This window comes from Lissotriton helveticus, chromosome 1_1, assembly GCF_964261635.1.
Source record: "Lissotriton helveticus chromosome 1_1, aLisHel1.1, whole genome shotgun sequence".
NCBI lineage: Eukaryota > Metazoa > Chordata > Amphibia > Caudata > Salamandridae > Lissotriton > Lissotriton helveticus.
In genome coordinates, this window is record NC_136057.1 from 347138959 (window position 1) to 347156268 (window position 17310).

The 17310-nt window shown below is 42.0% G+C and overlaps 1 protein-coding gene and 1 long non-coding RNA gene across 8 annotated transcripts in view; one reads left to right on the forward strand and one right to left on the reverse strand.

Annotated features, from left to right (window-relative positions):
- Positions 1-17310, reverse strand: part of LOC144807864 (uncharacterized) — a 544498-nt gene that overhangs the window by 229270 nt on the left and 297918 nt on the right. The window lies entirely within an intron of this gene.
- ETV6 (ETS variant transcription factor 6) overlaps positions 1-17310 on the forward strand; it is a 299142-nt gene that overhangs the window by 202757 nt on the left and 79075 nt on the right. For both annotated transcript variants that reach the window (XM_078673411.1, XM_078673418.1), the window contains exon 5: positions 6223-6774. In XM_078673411.1, the coding sequence (XP_078529537.1) occupies positions 6223-6774 (552 nt within the window). The remainder of the gene's footprint in view (positions 1-6222; positions 6775-17310) is intronic.

A 17310-nucleotide genomic window follows, 5' to 3' on the forward strand; every position in this document is an offset into this window, starting at 1 on the left:
CACTTTGGAATCTTTGCATTGGAGTAACATCATAGTTTTGCATTTTTGCAGGAAATAGTCATCTGTTTTTGAGTTATGCATGCAAAGTTTACGTACTCCAAGTCGAACTGTTGCTGCAGTGCCACTGTAAAAACTTTGTAAGAGATGTTCATAAACAGGTTACGCACCTTCCAGATGTGAAACAGTATGGTGAACCAGATGAACAATCGCTCCTGAAAGCGACAAGGAGTGGGGAGTTTGTGTTGGGAAACAAGATTGGAGGCAAGCGAGCTGGGGGCAGTGCTCTTCAATGCATCATCAAATACATAAAAGTCGACTTGATTACTAAATTCTTCTTATTTGCAGAGGAGCAAAGATCCACAACTCATTTTAAATACCAAGAGGTCAGAAAAAAATAAAGGGGCCTATTACGATGCGACCGCAATCGAGCACGGGACCGACCGCCGAAGTTGCGGCGGTCCCGCTAGGCAAATTAGGATGAGACCGTCACACTGGTAGGCGCATCCTCGATTTTAACATTGCGGCGGGTGGTGCTTTAAGCAGCACCCGCCGTAAGGTTAAAGCCCATGTTGTGCATTGCCATGCACAACATGACAGGCAACGTGTGGTGCCTGCCACCATGTGCATGGCAGTGATGGGGGAGTGCAGTCACCCACACCCCCGGAGGCCCTCAATGGGCGCCCACAGTGATTTCCTGCATACCTTTCCATGGCGGAGTCTCCGCCATGGAAAGGTATGCATCCTAATATGGATGGCGGTGCCTTCAAGGCACCGCCACCATTACCTGTGCCTTTTCGCCCGGCCGGCAATCCGATCGGTGGAAAAGCGGCGGACGGTCTATCTGTCCGCCGCAGTGCCCCTCCCCATACTAATATGGCGGAGGTAAAAATGGGTTGTTTGGCGGGCAGATCGCCACCGCCGGGCCGGCGGTGGCGATCTGCCCGTGATCATAATGGATCCCATAATGTTCAAAAGAAGCTTGACCAGTGACTTTGGCTTTGCTTCTAGGTTCTGCACAGCCAAGTGCTCAGCCTTGGATTATGTTTGTTCTACAGGAGAGAGATTATTTTCAATAACACTGCACAGAAGAGGGACCTGAGATAAACCAGAATTCCTACTTTGGCTTAACACTGTGGGAACACCGTGGAGAGAGGAAGAGGAACGATGGGGCATATTTACCTTTTACGCATATTTCTGCAAATAAGGTGTATATGAAGCAGGACAAGTGTCACAATGAATCAGGGTTGAAAGTTAGTACTCTGGAAGGAGGCAGACATATATAATCGAACACTGAAAACCACACCAGGCTGTTCCATACACAGGGTTCCATAAAGCGGTCACCATGGAAAGAATATGCGAGCCTAACGCTGTCTTTTGGTTACTTTACTACTTGAGGTGGTGCAAAGCATGACCTGCAGCATTGATTCTTTATGCTGTTTGAAGAACTTATGCCCCTAATACAGCTATCTGCTGGAGTTAAATGTTTCTCTGAAAAGGGAAAAATCTCCTAGTAATCTATAGAAGTGTGGAATGACCCTACTAATCGATCTGACTGCATCTTCCCTCCAGAATTGGCCTAAGGGAAGTTTGTACTTCACAGCAAGAGATTGGGCGTGGAAAGCTGCTTTTCAAGTGTTGACTCACAGGGTGATTTAGAAAGCTGCCACAAGGGTAAATGCCATACCTCAGCAAACCGGAGAAGCCGAGAGCAGGACGTAAAATAACAGCCGATGAACAACTGGAGTAAGACTCAAACGCTCAACAAGACAATCAGCAATGTTGTCCTCATTAGGGAAATTTGCATAGATTATACAGAGCTCCCAAGCAGTTCTAGTTTCCAGTGGCAATATTAATTACCATTTTTGGGAGGAGATGTGGTATCTATTGCGATGGCCACTATTCATTATATCCCGGGGCCACAGAAGTGATGAAACTGATACTTGGATTAAAGGTGGTTTATTTATGGCAACAATCCATCAGAGTAGTGTCCCCACACCAGCCAGAGTTCAAGAGCCCAAGCCTGGATTACTCCAAAACATTGTCAGTAACGCAATGACTAAATGTGTTAAACATTCCATCACTGAGTCTACAACCCAGATTCATGAAAAAGTAGTAAAAATATGCACTGAGATCTTCACCTCCACCTGAACATATATTTCCTACTTTTTTCTAGTCACAGCTTTTTTCAAGAGTGCTTCTTGAGAGCTGAGCCAGGCACAGGTTTTCAGGTGTACTGTTGGAAAGGTAACTGGGACTTTCCTGGCCAGATCCTATTTCCACTGTTTGGATTTCTCCATAGCGATGAGCTCCACACTGAAGGAATAGGACTCCTCTGCTCAGAGGCATATGATTTTGGGGGGAGCGAAGGAGAGCAGTATTTCCTCACCTTGGAGAAAGCCCTTACTCATCAGCAAATCTGGGGGTTATCCATTTCTCTTTCCACCCTGGAAAGGTATTTATGTCACCCTTGTATTGTAGTAAATATCTGAGCCTTTCTAAGGTGGAAAGCGAATAGTTCAGGGTTTAGAAATGCCCACATTTGTAAGAGTTTGGGTGTTCCCAATTTTCGAAAGAAAAGATCCACTTTCCCACCCTCCACGGCGGTAAATGGGCTTACGCTTTGCCAGGAATCTCTTTGTGAATTATTGGTAGGTGTACATTTTTTTTCCATTTGGTCATTAATGAGCATTTACTACTGAATTTACCTTCATGAATAGGGCTCCTTATGTTTATTGCAGTGTTACAATTTGCACTGCAGCACTTTTTTCATGACTTCATCTAATAAAAATCTCTCTAATATCTCGAGGGCCCTAGCCCACCTTGTCAAAACATAATATGTGGAGAACCGTGTCCACTCACCTATGCTAAGATATTGCTAATCACTGTAGAATTTTGTGATTATCAAAACTTTGGTATGTATTACTTGGCCCATTATTGGGTGCAGTAATACCACACCTGATAAATACCGATCCAGTAATGTGCAGTATTAACTGTGTGCATTAGTACATTACCATTCCGAGTTCTAATACCCAGTATTTTTTAATCATATCAAACTGCCAAACTTAAAATGTGTGGAATTTTCCCCACACACATTCCACTAAGTTTTACTTGCTGTGCAGTGAAAAGAGTAGAGTATGCTCCCACACAACTGATAATCCTATAAGACGCAGACTCCTGCTTGCGCTCGACTCAGGATTCTCATAATGAGACCCCATGTCTGGTTTTCCCTCCAAGAGAACGTCTAGTTACTAATAGGAAGACTAAACGCGAACTTCATACTGCAAGTCAAACATGTTGCAGAAGAATATTTATTTTAACATATCAGTTTAATGTAAATTGAAACCCAGTTTCAGTGTTTAAAATGTTGAGCACCCCGCTCGCTCTACTCCTGTGCAGTGAAGCCCAGACATGCAGTAAACATTATAGCAGTATATATCCGCTTGTGAGTGAACTTGCAGGAAAAGGAAGGTCGAGGTAAGATCTGAAAAGTTTGTGGCAATTGGAATTCTACCTGTCGTCCTATGTGATACTGTTTCGTGCTTCTGATAGGAGGCACTGTGACATCACAACTTAACTAACACATTATTACAGGAGGTGTAAAGTCGTAGAAGGAAACATACAGGTTTGTATACAGGTAATGTACTAAGAAGTGGCTGGCACTGCCTCAGTGGAGCTAAAAGGGAAGAGACCCTTTGTAGGCATTTATAATGCACCTCTCTGCCGCTTGCTCCTAAACCCCCCTCCCCCACCTACCCTTTGTAAAAGAGCATTGTGGCAACCTCATTGCCATGAGCCCTTCCCACAGTTCCACCTGAAGTCCCAATCCTCTTCACTGCAGCACATCCCAGAGATATTTGCTTGGCTGCTATCCACCAGTAAATGATTTGGAATCATACAAACGAAGCACACTGCCAGCATATTTTATTTGTGCCCTTTGTACTAAGGAGTGACTGTGTGTGGGCTCCTTTAGAGATTCATGTTTGAAGCTTAATTGAGCTAATAAAATAGTTCAGTGAGAAGTGATTATCACTGTACTACACAGTCTGTACTTCTAAGATTCATAAATGGATTACCAACAAATTGGTCCTTATTCTTGAAACTGGATAAACATAGTGTGTTCTGCTGTATCACAGACCACTGTTGCTGAAATTTAGAGCTTGACTTATGTCATCAATACCGGACATATCATTCTTCCCTTAATTGCATAGAGGGTCTAAAGCAGCAGTTCTTACCCTGTGCTCCTGATGCCTACTAGGGGGTTCCACGAATATTTAGAAAATTAAATATTAGCAGATTAATGAAGTATACATAAAGGAGCAAAATGTAAAATTGAAAATCTTAAGATGTTCTGTAAGTGTGAAGAAATTGGAGGCTAAATATATATGGAGCTTGATTCATTGGAGCAGAGCAGGTACAGCAACCAGAATATAGTATTGATGGGTGGCCTTTTTCGAAGCGCTGATAAGAAGAGAGCATGCAGTGGGAGCAAGAAAGACAAAGCGATATGCTAAAGTTTAGCAACAACAGCAACCCATGGAATGACTCCTGGTGGCTATCAGCCCTAGGACCCTCACCCACACTCTGACGAAACCAGACACTTTGGAATCATCATTGACAACAAGCTCACCATAAAATCACAGATAAACGCTGTCTCCTCCACCTGTTTCCTTACTCTGCGAACACTACGTAAGACCTTCAAATGGCTACCCCTACACACGGGATGCACCATGACAGGTCTTCAGCACCAGCCAACTCGACTACGGCAACTCTCTGTACGTAGGTAGTTTGATAGTCTTTTCAAAATTATATCCAGACATACATTGTTGAATGTTAAGAGAAAATTCCCCTGGGTCAGCTTTCCAGATGCTACTTGGAAGCTCATAGCAATTCTCGTTGAGATCTTGAAGGCTGCTTCTTTATCTAGGCATACATGTGAATCAACTTCCTGTTTACTGGAAAGTAGTTTAAATGTCCACCAGGATCCTATGGAGGTTATAATGAATATGAATTTTATTCTTGGCCTATAACAATTTTGCGGTTTCTAAACCGGACTCTTTCAAGAGGAGCACTGTGTTCTTTTTGTGCACTGCATCTGCCAATCACCAGTAAGTCATGATGAGAACTTAATTTCTCAGAGATTGAACCATTCTTGGTGAAGATACAGAAATGTGGCAGTGGAGATGATGCTGTTGCAATGAAAGGTGGGATTGGTAGTGCACTGCACAGAAGAAAAGTGAGAGATGGAGGGCCAAGTTTGGTTTGAAAGGACAAAAGCTTTGTCATTACATTGTTTGTGAGATCCAATGGTGAGGATAGGGAATGGTTTTTAGTTCTAGTGGCAGCATTAAATAAGGCGGAAAATGGTTGATGCAGTGAGAGAGAATGTGTTGCTTATTTAATAAGAGGCATACAATGACGTTGCACAGGATATGCAGGCTGAGGCTTTGAAGGAAGTTGTAGAAGACTGCAGAAAAAGGGCAAACTTTAATGTCCTTCTTAAGTAATAAATGAAAGTTGAAGTATAGAACTGGAGCTTTAAAAATGGGAAAAGGAAGTGTTTGAGTGTGTTTTGAGCAGGATTGGTTATAGGGAGAGGGGTGCAAAAGCGGGAAAAGGACTGAATGGAAACCGTAAATTGTATGCCATTTTATTCTCTGGGACAGGAATTGGCCACTATATTAAAACATTTTCTGGGGAGGTTACGAGATTCACGGGTCTTGAAAGAGGGTGTCTTTCCTATTGAACTTGTTTACTTTCTTGTTGACTCGCGATTGTTTCCAACTCCTAGAATTAGGAGGACATCACTCTGCATCTCTCACAGTAGAATCTCCAAACTATAAACATTTATACAGACATATACATGAGTAATATAGTCTATATTTACAAGATTTAGAATCAAAATGTCTCGAAATTGTTACGCTCTTAAAATTATGCAGTGATTGAAAAATTCAAATGCTATTGTTATACCATGTGATAAAGTAAGGTGATTTGATCAATGACATTTTTTCCTTTCATACTTGAAAGTGTAGTGTACAGTTGTAGTTGATAAGAAAACGATGGATCGGACTCTTGACCTAAACTAAAAGTTATGTCATTGACGAGACTTAATTTTAAACACCAACTAAGTAGTGGATGTTTCATACCACTCGATTACTTTGGACGTGGGTGTGATATGAGTGCAAATATTGGTGAAATAATGTGTTTTTTTTCATTTATTTACAGATAATTTTTCTCCAAGGCTTTCAAGGCCGTCAGCTGATAAAATGCCCAGCAATCCTCCGACCATTGAGCTGCTGCACCGCTCTCGGTCCCCCATAACAAACAATCACCGGCCTTCACCAGATCCTGAGTTACAGCCTCAGAGGTCTCCCATGGACAATACTATCCGGCGCCTCTCACCAGCAGAGAGACTGTCCAGCGCCCGGTTACACCTGGAAAACAACCACCATTCACAGGAGTCTTACCCGCTTGCTGTCTCCCCCATGGAGAACAGCCACGGCCCACCACCTTTATCGGACCATGGGAAAGTGCCCAGCCCCCGGCAGGAAAACCCTCGAGTGATCCAGCTCATGCCAAGCCCCATCATGCACCCCCTCATCATGAACACGAGGCACCCGGTGGATTTCAAGCACTCTAGGATCTCTGAGGATGGAATGCTCAGGGAAGGGAAACCCATGAATCTCTCCCATCGGGAAGAGTTGGCGTACATGAACCATATCATGGTGTCCGTCTCCCCTCCGGATGACCACTCCTTGCCTATCGGCAGGATAGCAGGTAATGGGGCTTTCTGTAGAACACAATCCAACATATTTGCATTTTCTTTCTTAAGGAATGTGAATGAACGAGCCAACCTGCTGGTCAATGCTTTTTCTTTCCTTGCATCTTCACTTCCGTTGGCAGTACTTGTTTTCTTACAGTTCTGGCTTTCTTGTAGGACGGATTTATTCATTAAAAGTTTTTTATATAGCGCTGATGGACCAAACGGTAATGGAGTACTTTACATGAAACTGCAGACACGCAGGTCAACCAACAAGAGAACACTACTTCAGTAGAGACAAAATACACCCGGACCACAACAAGAGGGGAAACTGTGACAAGCAGGGTATGTATGTGAGATTGGGGTGTTGTGTGGATGGAAGAATGAACATGAACTCTGAAACTAATGACAAGGATTTGGATCATGCCTGGTTTGCCAAGGAAAGTTTTGGAAAGGCAAAAAAGAAAGAATGGTCAGTACTGATCTCAAATGTGGAGGGAGAGAGTTCCAGGTGGAAGTGGCCAAGCATTAAAAGGATTATTTCAGAGGTCCGCAATTAAGGATTTTCTAAAAGAAGCACATTCTTGGTCCTGGAAAGCGCAGATCACCTGAAATGTTGAGGAGATTATCAGGATAGCGCAGTCTGCTATTGTGGAGGCCATTGTTCGTAACACAGATTTCTTTTTTTTTTTTTAATATATTTTTATTTATTTGGCAAAAATGACAGATATTTCACTCATGTGCTGATAATCCCATTACATCACATATGAATATTAACATATATAAAATCAGGTCAGGCAAAAGTATACTTAACATAGTTTGTGCTCCATTCCCAGTCCTCCTCAGTTCTAACTCTACCATTAGCGACATACAAATATCTCCTTTGTACAGATTCCTTTTTGACCATTTTCTATCCCATTTCTTTGGGCACCCCCTAGCGATAAATACTTCCTTCTCGGCTATCATGCATTTATCCATTTCCCTATACCACACTGCCACTTCCGGTGGTTTGATTCCACCCCACCCCCTGGCGATTTCTCATTTAAATAATGTGAAGCCCACCGTCGCCAATTGCTGTTCCATTTCAGTTAGATCTGTCGCCTCCCAGATGTTGAGCAGGCCCAACCGCGGAGTCAAGGTAATCGCCTTCCCTAGGGCAGAGTGCATATGTGTTGTGATTCTACCCCATCGGCTATGTATTTCTGGGCTGTTCCATATCATGTGGTAGAAGGTGGCAGGTTGCCCACAGCCCTTGAAACAGTGATCGTCAATTCTGGTCCCTATCCTTGCTAGAATGATTCCAGTCATATATGATCGATGAAAAACACAAAGTTGAACAAGGCGGTACCTAAGTGTGATGGCAGTCCCCCTGGAAGACATTAACGCTTGCCTCCAATCCTCATCCTCAATGACCCCCAAATCACTCTCCCATTTCTCCTTTAGTTGTCCAAAAGAGTCTGGTAAATTATTACTAACAGACGATCCTCTAACGGAGAGGACTCCGGTATGTCCCTACAGCTAGGGAAAGCCGCAATCAAAACATGTCTTATTTGCAAATAGCAGAAGATTTCGGTTGGCTCTAATTGGTAAGTCTTCTGTAACTCTTCAAACCGAAATATCTTACCCTTCTTAATCATATCTCCTACCGTCGAAATACCAATCATGTCCCATTTGTCAAATCCCAGATGATGACAGAGCATACCCAGCCTCTCTGGATACCACAACGGTGTCATTCTAGTAAGTCTGTCTTTCCGACCCAGCCAGGAATTAGCTAGTCTCCATATCTGCAGTGTGTGTTTTGCGGGCCCTATGATCTGCTTTCTCCGTGAGCTAGTATATAGCGCCCCGAGATAGCCAGCTTTGTCCATCTGATACCTGTCTAGAACACACGCCGGGTCATCCGGAGGGGCATATCTCCATCTATTTACTATCACCACTTGCGAGGCCCAATAATATAACCGTATGTCGGGCAATGCGATACCTCCATCGTACCACCCCTTCATTGATTTTTGAAGCGCTATCCTTGGGACCTTGCAGTCCCATAACAAACTACGTACTTCACCCTCTACCGCTGTAAAATAGGCAGCCAAAACTTTATTTGGGCAATTTTGTAAAATATATAAAAACCGTGGCAGAGCTAGCATTTTAAAAAGGGCAGCGCGGCCAATCAATGATAATGGGAGGGATCTCCAATGTTGGACATCTGCTCGCAGTCTCATCAATACAGGCGCAAGGTTGCGATCATAAAAGAGAGTCGGATCAGGCGTAACAAAGATACCTAAGTATCAACACAGCAGATCTTAAACCTTATCCGAGCCCCTCAGGGAAATCCTGCAAAAATGGAGTGATGTGATCATATTTGTGTCTCAGCAATTAAACATAGGGTGGAACGGAGTACAGCCTTTAGCGTTAAGAGGGTATTTACTGGGAAGCCCGATAGGGTGGCATTCCCTGCATCAGTTCTGGAAATATTTAGTGCATGGGCTGTTGACTTTAGCTGTTCGTTGGATAGTTCGAACTTAATTATTTTTAATTGGCTTAGATGGAAATTTGCAGTCTGCACTAGTTTGTTCACTTGTTATTGCATAGATAGGGTGGTGTTGATCCAAACCCTAGTGATTTGACAGAAGCTGATGGAGATGGTAATTCCAATATTTACTAGTTCTGCAGAAAGACTATGGTCTATCTTCTTCTTAGATTTTGGGGACATAAGTAAAAGCTAGGTCTTCTGTGGAATAAATTGTAGGCAATTGTCTGATATCCATTAGTGTAATTTCTTCATACCTCTATAAAGTGGGAGCAGATCGTAGATGGAGAACTTCTTTATATATAATATAGTTCAGTGGTGTCCACGTATTGAAGGAAATTATTTCCAGTGCTTTCGAAAAGCGGACTTAGCGGTTCAATATAAAAATTCAGGACGGCTGGGGAAAGGGCCGAGCCTTAGTCGGGCAGGCCTTAGCACTGGTGTCACCCGGTGCGACAGTCTTTTTTTATGTGCCCCCACCCCTGATGACTTCTCCACGAATTCCCTCATTGCCACCCTCCAACAGTGCCCAATAATCTCCCAATAGTCCCTCTCTAAGATGAAATTAATTTGCTTTATAGCCCAACTCATGCCAGTATAGGGTGTCAAAGCACTTTACATCACACACACATTATACAGAAACAATGAATTGTCTGTGTTTAAATCATCCTATAGGAATTGTTATATAGGACCATGAGGATTACAAGGTGTAGGAATCACATCATTCATACTAGTAAGCAGTATATTTTAAGAGTGTCAAGTCTGTAGAAGCACAAGCTCAGGATTTAAAACGTACCACAGATGGTTGGGTTGGCCTTCCTCATAAAAATGTATTTGTACACAAACTAACCCTTTTTAGCAACATTAGGAAAAAGAAAGGCTGGGTCAAAACATTATGGTCTAACCTATACCATGCAGTTCACATGCATCTCTTTGACAGTTCATAGGTCACTGTGTTATATTAGGATTATAACGTATTACCTTCAAGTACCAAAAGTATCTCTGTAACAAAAGCAGTAACCCACTGGGCTATACACTTAAATACAGGTCTGTGAACTGCATGGTACTCGTTCTTTGCAGCAGGCATATTAACCCTCTGGGCTACTTTATGGTGAGTCAAAACTGCCACTAGACAAAACACCATCTCTCTTCAGCAGGAACATTAATCACAAGAGTTATTTTGACACTTTTATTGTTGCCTCGAAAACTGCTGGACACAAAGGAACTCTGCGGCAGGTGCATTTAAACCCATATATTATTTCTAAAGACAGTACCCAACCCAGGTCAGCACCAGGTGCGTTTGCACCGGTCGCACCACCCTAAAGCCGGCAATAGCCATAGCAAATCTGTTCTATACGTGACATAAAGTTCTGCAGTTTGAGAAATTGGAAGGATCTGACCCAACTTAGACAGTGTCCTTGAACCTTCATCATCTATAGAAGAATAGCATGCTCAAGTGTGTTGACGGCCACCAACAAGTCCAGCAAGACCAATCGGCAGGCTTTCCCTTCGTCTAGTATGTGATGGATATCTTCCTGCTCTATTAGCGTTGCTATTTCCATGCTGTAGCCTTGTCTAAAGCCAGATTGTTATGGACAAAAGTAAGGTATTCTAAGCTATATAATTGTTCAAATGGAGAGCTACACATTTCCCAATGGTTTTGCCAAGCCAAGGTAGACTAGAAACAGGTTTATAGTTCTCCAGCTGCCCCAGGGCTGCATTAGGCTTTGAGGATATGTGTTATCTGGCCCCGTTTCAACCCATTAGCAAAGATTCCTTAAGACACTGATGCGTTTACGAATGCAAGCCAGTGTTGAGCTAACGGATGGTCTTTATATCGGTCTAATCAAAAACACATGATTATACAATAAATGCTTTTGTGTAATTACATGAACGTTTGGCAGCTGGAGGCGTTATTACATAAAGTGCCAAGCCGTTATTTATCACTGAATTTAAGTGTGAAATTGCGTGCTCGTGTTCATTTTTGATGCGCGGCATATTTTGCACTTAAAAATATTGCAAGAAAAGCATCACAAACAACTCTTTGCATTTTGTTATTCGTGTGTATTCGCTGTAAATCTTACAGTGAATAGTGCATAATTACTCAAAGTGGCATGATAGCATAATTTTGGACATTTCGCGTAACATAGAATCCCCGAATTTACGGTAATTATGCTGCCATAATTTAAATTTAGCCCAGGCATAAAACCCGACCAATAGTAATCTTTTTATGCTAGTCCCCAGCGCTATAGACTTAGCTATTTAGACTTACCTATTTAAAGCGGGGCACGTGCCATAGTGATTTAGATGAGAAGCTGGAAAATACTACTTGGCCATTTGATAATGGTGGCTGCAATCCCCCACCTGTTAAAGCAGGCCATGATCGTGGTCATTCGGCTCACAAATATGCTGTTTGGCCATCCATTGAGCACAGCTCTGTGCTCCCAACCCTTGACGTAAGCCGTACAATAATGATCTGACTGATGCTAATCATGTGCTGCTCGCCCATGCCTTGAGCATGACTCTCCGCTCCCACCTCTTGAAAGCAGCCCACATTCCATAAAGATTTAGAGAGTGTGCTGGTTGCCAATCAACCCTCGAGTTCTTAGACCTTTACATTGCACTTAGTGACAACAATCGGAAAGACCCCTTAGTTTTGGTACTGGGTGTAGCATTGCAGAGAATTGACCCCTGGGAAGTGAATTCAAAGTACCTTTCAGCATGGTAAGAACTTCAGACAGGAATAACCTGCATTAGATCGAAAACGGAGATTCTCAAAATCTGCCTTTATTGCCTCAGCCCACCCTGTCCGCGCAAAGTTTTAGAGGCTTTAGTCCCTCCATCATAGTGCCCTGATTCTTCTAGTCTTGTTTGTGAAAGATTTTTTCTTTCTCAGGAAACATACTTAATTTGGGGTAGAAATATTTCTATCGGTATCAAAACAACAATCCAGCTCTAGAGGTGAATAGACGAGTTACCATGTGCTGTGCCATTTTCAGGCTTTAATAAAACTCCACTAATTCACTGTTGGGACCAGAACGCATTCAAGATCCTGAGGCGCACATTCAGAGTGCCTCAATAGCCAACTTCCTGTAGAGTTCTACAGCACACGCACATAAAATGTCCCCAAGAGACCTCGATTTTCTGACGCCCATTTTTAGATTGAATTCCCCATTTCTTCCACCAACTACTTCAGCAGACGAAATAGATGCTGTATCATGGAGGGACCCAAAACTCTGAAAAAGACCACTTAAGCATATCTGGACATTCACCCCCTCCTCGCCTCCGAGAAGGAGTTAGATACTGTTTTCTCCTCCCTTCTCCCTTGTTTGACACATGATTTATTTTCCCCCACACACCCTCTCCTGTCACTTTAAGATAATCCATTCCAACCCATGACATCCACTTTTCTCTTCCTACATGTATAGGTTACCCTTATGACCGGACTGTACACTGCTTCCATTGCAGATGGTACAGGTAACCAAACAAATGCCACTCCACTTAGTAGAGAAAATACAAATAATAAATGAATGAAACATATTTTAAACTCCTATGAACAGCTCTTTATCCTTGTAAGCTGCTGTATCCAACCTTCAGTCGTTTGTGTTTCCTGTTCTCTTGGGTGTAAAGGTTGGGAGCCACCCTGTGCTCCTCACGGATGTTTATCTCAGTGTCTTATTAACTTCTGAAGAGCAAGAGTCACAGGTGTACGCGGAACCGGAAGCAAAAGCACCCTTTGTTAGCAATGGCAGTCGCCTGAAACTCGAACTGGAAATACTGGTTCTATCTAAAGACATTTCCCTTCCGGGCGCGGCTGGGGCGTTGGCTTCACCTGAAAGTGATTTGTTTTGCTGAGATAAGACCACAAGCACTGGAGCCCTCAAGCGGATAGGAAAGGACTTTTAGACTTGAGTCAGGCTCAGACTTTACTCCAACTCCTCTGCCCAAGTTGTTGACCATTGCTGGTTAAGCTGCATTCTTTGGCCTAATGCATGGGATTAATTAATGGGTTCTTACCCTAATCTGTCCAGCACTAGGGCTATATTGTCAGGAGGGGTCGATACTGGGTGAACATTCAAAGAGAGGACAGTCCCTTGCACGCTGGCCTGTGTCCATACAATCTAGTAAAAGGTAAAGAAATCCACACAATCTAGTAAAAGGTAAAGAAATTGTCTGCACAGAGAATGGGGAAGAGCAGGTGGTTTCCCATTTTGTGTCTGGTAAGTGAGAATTGCCTATTGTACCAGACTGCAATTTTAAGTGAGCATTTGTATGGTGCACTATACACAATAAATACTTTCTTGGTACATATGACAAGTGTTCCTAATAGCCAATTGTATGGTGCTCATAGTTTCAGCTACTGAGGAATAAGGCAAACGTGGCCTTTGGGTTATATAAATATCATATATGCATTACATACATCATATAAATCTCAGCAATGGATGCATTACCCACGCAAGCAATCATCCCGGCTCATACCAGCTCCTCAGTTTCAATAGGAAATTTAAAGAAAAAGGGGCTACCTGCTGGCTCTTGTTCAAATGGCTGTGTACATTAATGCTGGATTTCAACTCTTCCTAGTGAGAAGAATTCTACCACTTCTTTAAAATACTCTTCCATTGAAATAAATCAGAGACTTGGTGATGGCCTGGCTAAATTATTGCAACTTTGTTGACACCAGCTTTCCAATAAAACGTATACTGGTAGTGGTTGTTACTTCCAATGAAGAAAACAATTCTTACTATGCACATGTCTGGATACAGCTGATAAAATGACTGTTGCAAGTCCAACACGGTGTGCTGAGCTTGATTGGAGGAGAAATCGTTTGTCAGGATATGGCTGTTCAATATTGAAAGCAACGTTTCTTATCCTAAAAAGTGGTAAGAAAATATGCAACCCAATGAGAAAAAAAGCAACCAATGCAATACATCTCAATCTATATAAAACCAGTTATTCATGCCAGAGCTACAGATATGGGAAAGGATGTACAACATTATCCCAATTGAAATCTGCCAAGCAACTTCCCTCTATGCCTCAGAAAAGAGCACAAGATAGGCTCTTGCAACTAACGGAGCGATCACTTTGTAAAAAAGGCAATAACCTCAGCCTAATCCAGCCCCCTGCTCCTCATCCCCAAACCATATAATGACGGAAAAACCCATGATGCTTAACTGGACGGACCACCACGTGAAACACACTCTGATCCACAAAATTGAGCAAAACAATTTGGAGAAGATCTCTAAACAACATCGCAATCCCGCAACTTTCAGGAGATCTAAAATGCTTGGATAAACACATGCAGTGCGCCTAACAGAAGCTCTCACCAACTGTTACAATTGCTTAGCTCTTGAACATCCGCAACAGGCTACCACCCCCTCTCTCTAAAATTGGTTAAAGAGACATACTAATTTTAATTAACCTACACACTAAAAGTAAGTAGATGAAAAGTAAGAAATTTAGAAAATCTGTGATCTATGCTGACAACTGCTGAAATTGCAAAGTAAAACCATAAAGGGAAAAAATGCTTGCCATAATGGACAACTACTTAAAAAACTAGTTTAGAGCTTCAAACGGATCCAGAGTTCTTTTTTAAATACAGGTCTCTAACCTAAACATTTAAAAAGTTCTATCCACAGCAATATTGTCACCTTCTTCTTGGATAATATCTTTAAAATACAGAGAGAGATGTAAACTCAAACTGAAATGCAAAAATAGAGCTGGCAGACCCAGAACGAAACATGAAGGTATGGTCATCATTCAGAACCCCCACAACATATTGCGGAATATTGCTTCAAATGCTTCAAACAACCCCTCATCGTATGTAGATGATAATGTTCCTGAAAATCTACTAATACCTTATGCTCAAGGCATTTCTCCACCAATACACAAAATAGTAGATACAGCCGTAGAAAAGGGTGTTTTCATCAGCACTAAAATCAGCCCAAATTACCCCATTACATTAGAGACTTAAGCAATAGAATTGAGATTGGCTTCCCAGCTCCCTTTTCTTGTAGAAATATTTATAAAAACAGTCTCTATGCAACTGCTGATTATCTGCCACGTGGAACACTTAAACTCTTATTAGTCAAGATTCTGACCTAACTGCAGCAACCCTCCAAATAATGGATGATATTCTCCATACCAATAATGACATTGACACATGCCTGTTGATACTACAAAATCCATTGATCCTGACCACCTACTCCCCATCTTATCCACCAGAATTAGACTCATGGGCCAAGTACTCCGATGATTCGCATTTTTCCTCTCTGACAGACCAATTTGTTAAACTAGATTCTTTCAGATCTTGTACCACACGAGTAAAATGTGGTGTATGCCAGGGCTCCATAATTTTCCCCTTCTAATTCCATCTCTACATGGAACCATCTGGTCAGATGCTTCAGAAAATGAGATCCTTGTACATCAGAACGCATATAATATTAAACATCTGTCTTAAAGTATCAAAGCTATCTGACATTACTGCTTTAAAAAATCGTGTATCGAAAAGCTAAGTAACTGAATTTGTTCAACCTCACTGAAACAAGTAAAAATAAATGCCCTCCTTCAGCTCTCACATTTGTGCCTTACTTCCAAACTGGTCTCATCTGTCAAATTGTTGGGTTTCACTATTGACGAAAATATCACTATGGTACCTTACATTGAGCAGCTACTACTTTCCAACTATCCCTACTAAAGAAACTAAATCTATGCATCCCATGGATAAACTCCATAGCAGTGGTACAGGGTCTAGGCCGATTTCATTTTAACCCGGGCAAAGCTCCACTCTTGGGTCTCCCAAAATGCCCCTCAATACATTTTCATGTGGCAGCTCACCTTGTAAAATCCAATTCTAAGAGGAGAAATTGCTTTGATTTCTCCCTGAAGCAAGAAATTCCCTTTAACATGGCCTGACTCACGCACAATCTAGGCCGTCCTATGCATCTCGTGAGGTGAGTGGAGTTTTAAAGCAAATTATTCTTCCATTGGAGATCTAAAAATAGAAAGACAATGATACAGGCAGCCTCATGACAAGCTCCAAGAATTTGGAAGCAACTCCCAGAGAACTGATGACTAGTCCCTAATATGCTTTAGTCGTAATTACTAATACTGTTCCTGCACATTATCAATAAATAAGTTGAATGTTCTTTATTGTCTTACTTTTTATGCACTGCTTTGCACTTGCAGCTAGGTCCACAGTATGTAAATGCCATAAATATCCTATTAGTACTTGAACAATTATCCTAAAAAACGCTAACCTAAGATTTTTCTTTCTGATTTCAAAGAGTCTTTACTCTAGCTCTATACAATTCTCAGACTTTTCATATCTAGTCGTAAAAAAAGCAGAATCCAAATATGTGTCATGATCTCTTAAGTTAGCATAATTATTGTTGTTAGTCTTTTATTCAAAAGATGGAAATCAGTCAATGCCGCTGTTTTCGCTTCTGAATTGAAAAAGCACTAAATTGGATGTAAAGGGTCGAAACATTTAGTCTTCTTATTCATTTAGTATAGGCCACTCGTCTTTTAAGGCACCGTATGTAGAGATGAGACCGTGTTTTACATCTAAAATAAGACGCCCTCCATCAAAGAGGTGAGCAAGCCTTTAATGAGATTCTGGCCCTGCTGATTTTCCCCAAGAATTACGCTTTAGAGAAATTGGACATGGAGTTACCCTGTAAAGAAAGTCCTGACTTCCAATTTCATGCCTTTGCACATATGTCCAGACTAAAGTCCTGGAGTATACACTAGATGGCAGCGTCATATTTCAGTAGGCATTGGGCACAGCTTTAGAAAAGATTAAAGGCTCAATATTAATTTTGGCGGCTGGATCGCAAGGCGCTGGTATAACAGAGGAAGCATTGCTGTGCTACTGATAACCTGAAGAGGTCACGCGTATCTGAAAGACAACAGCTCTTGTTGCGCTCTAAAGCCATGTGGTAAATCATACACCAAAGCTGGTGCAGTTATCAAGTTGGTTTTGCCCTAAATTTGCATGCCGCTCCATTTCCTCAAGATGCAGTATACT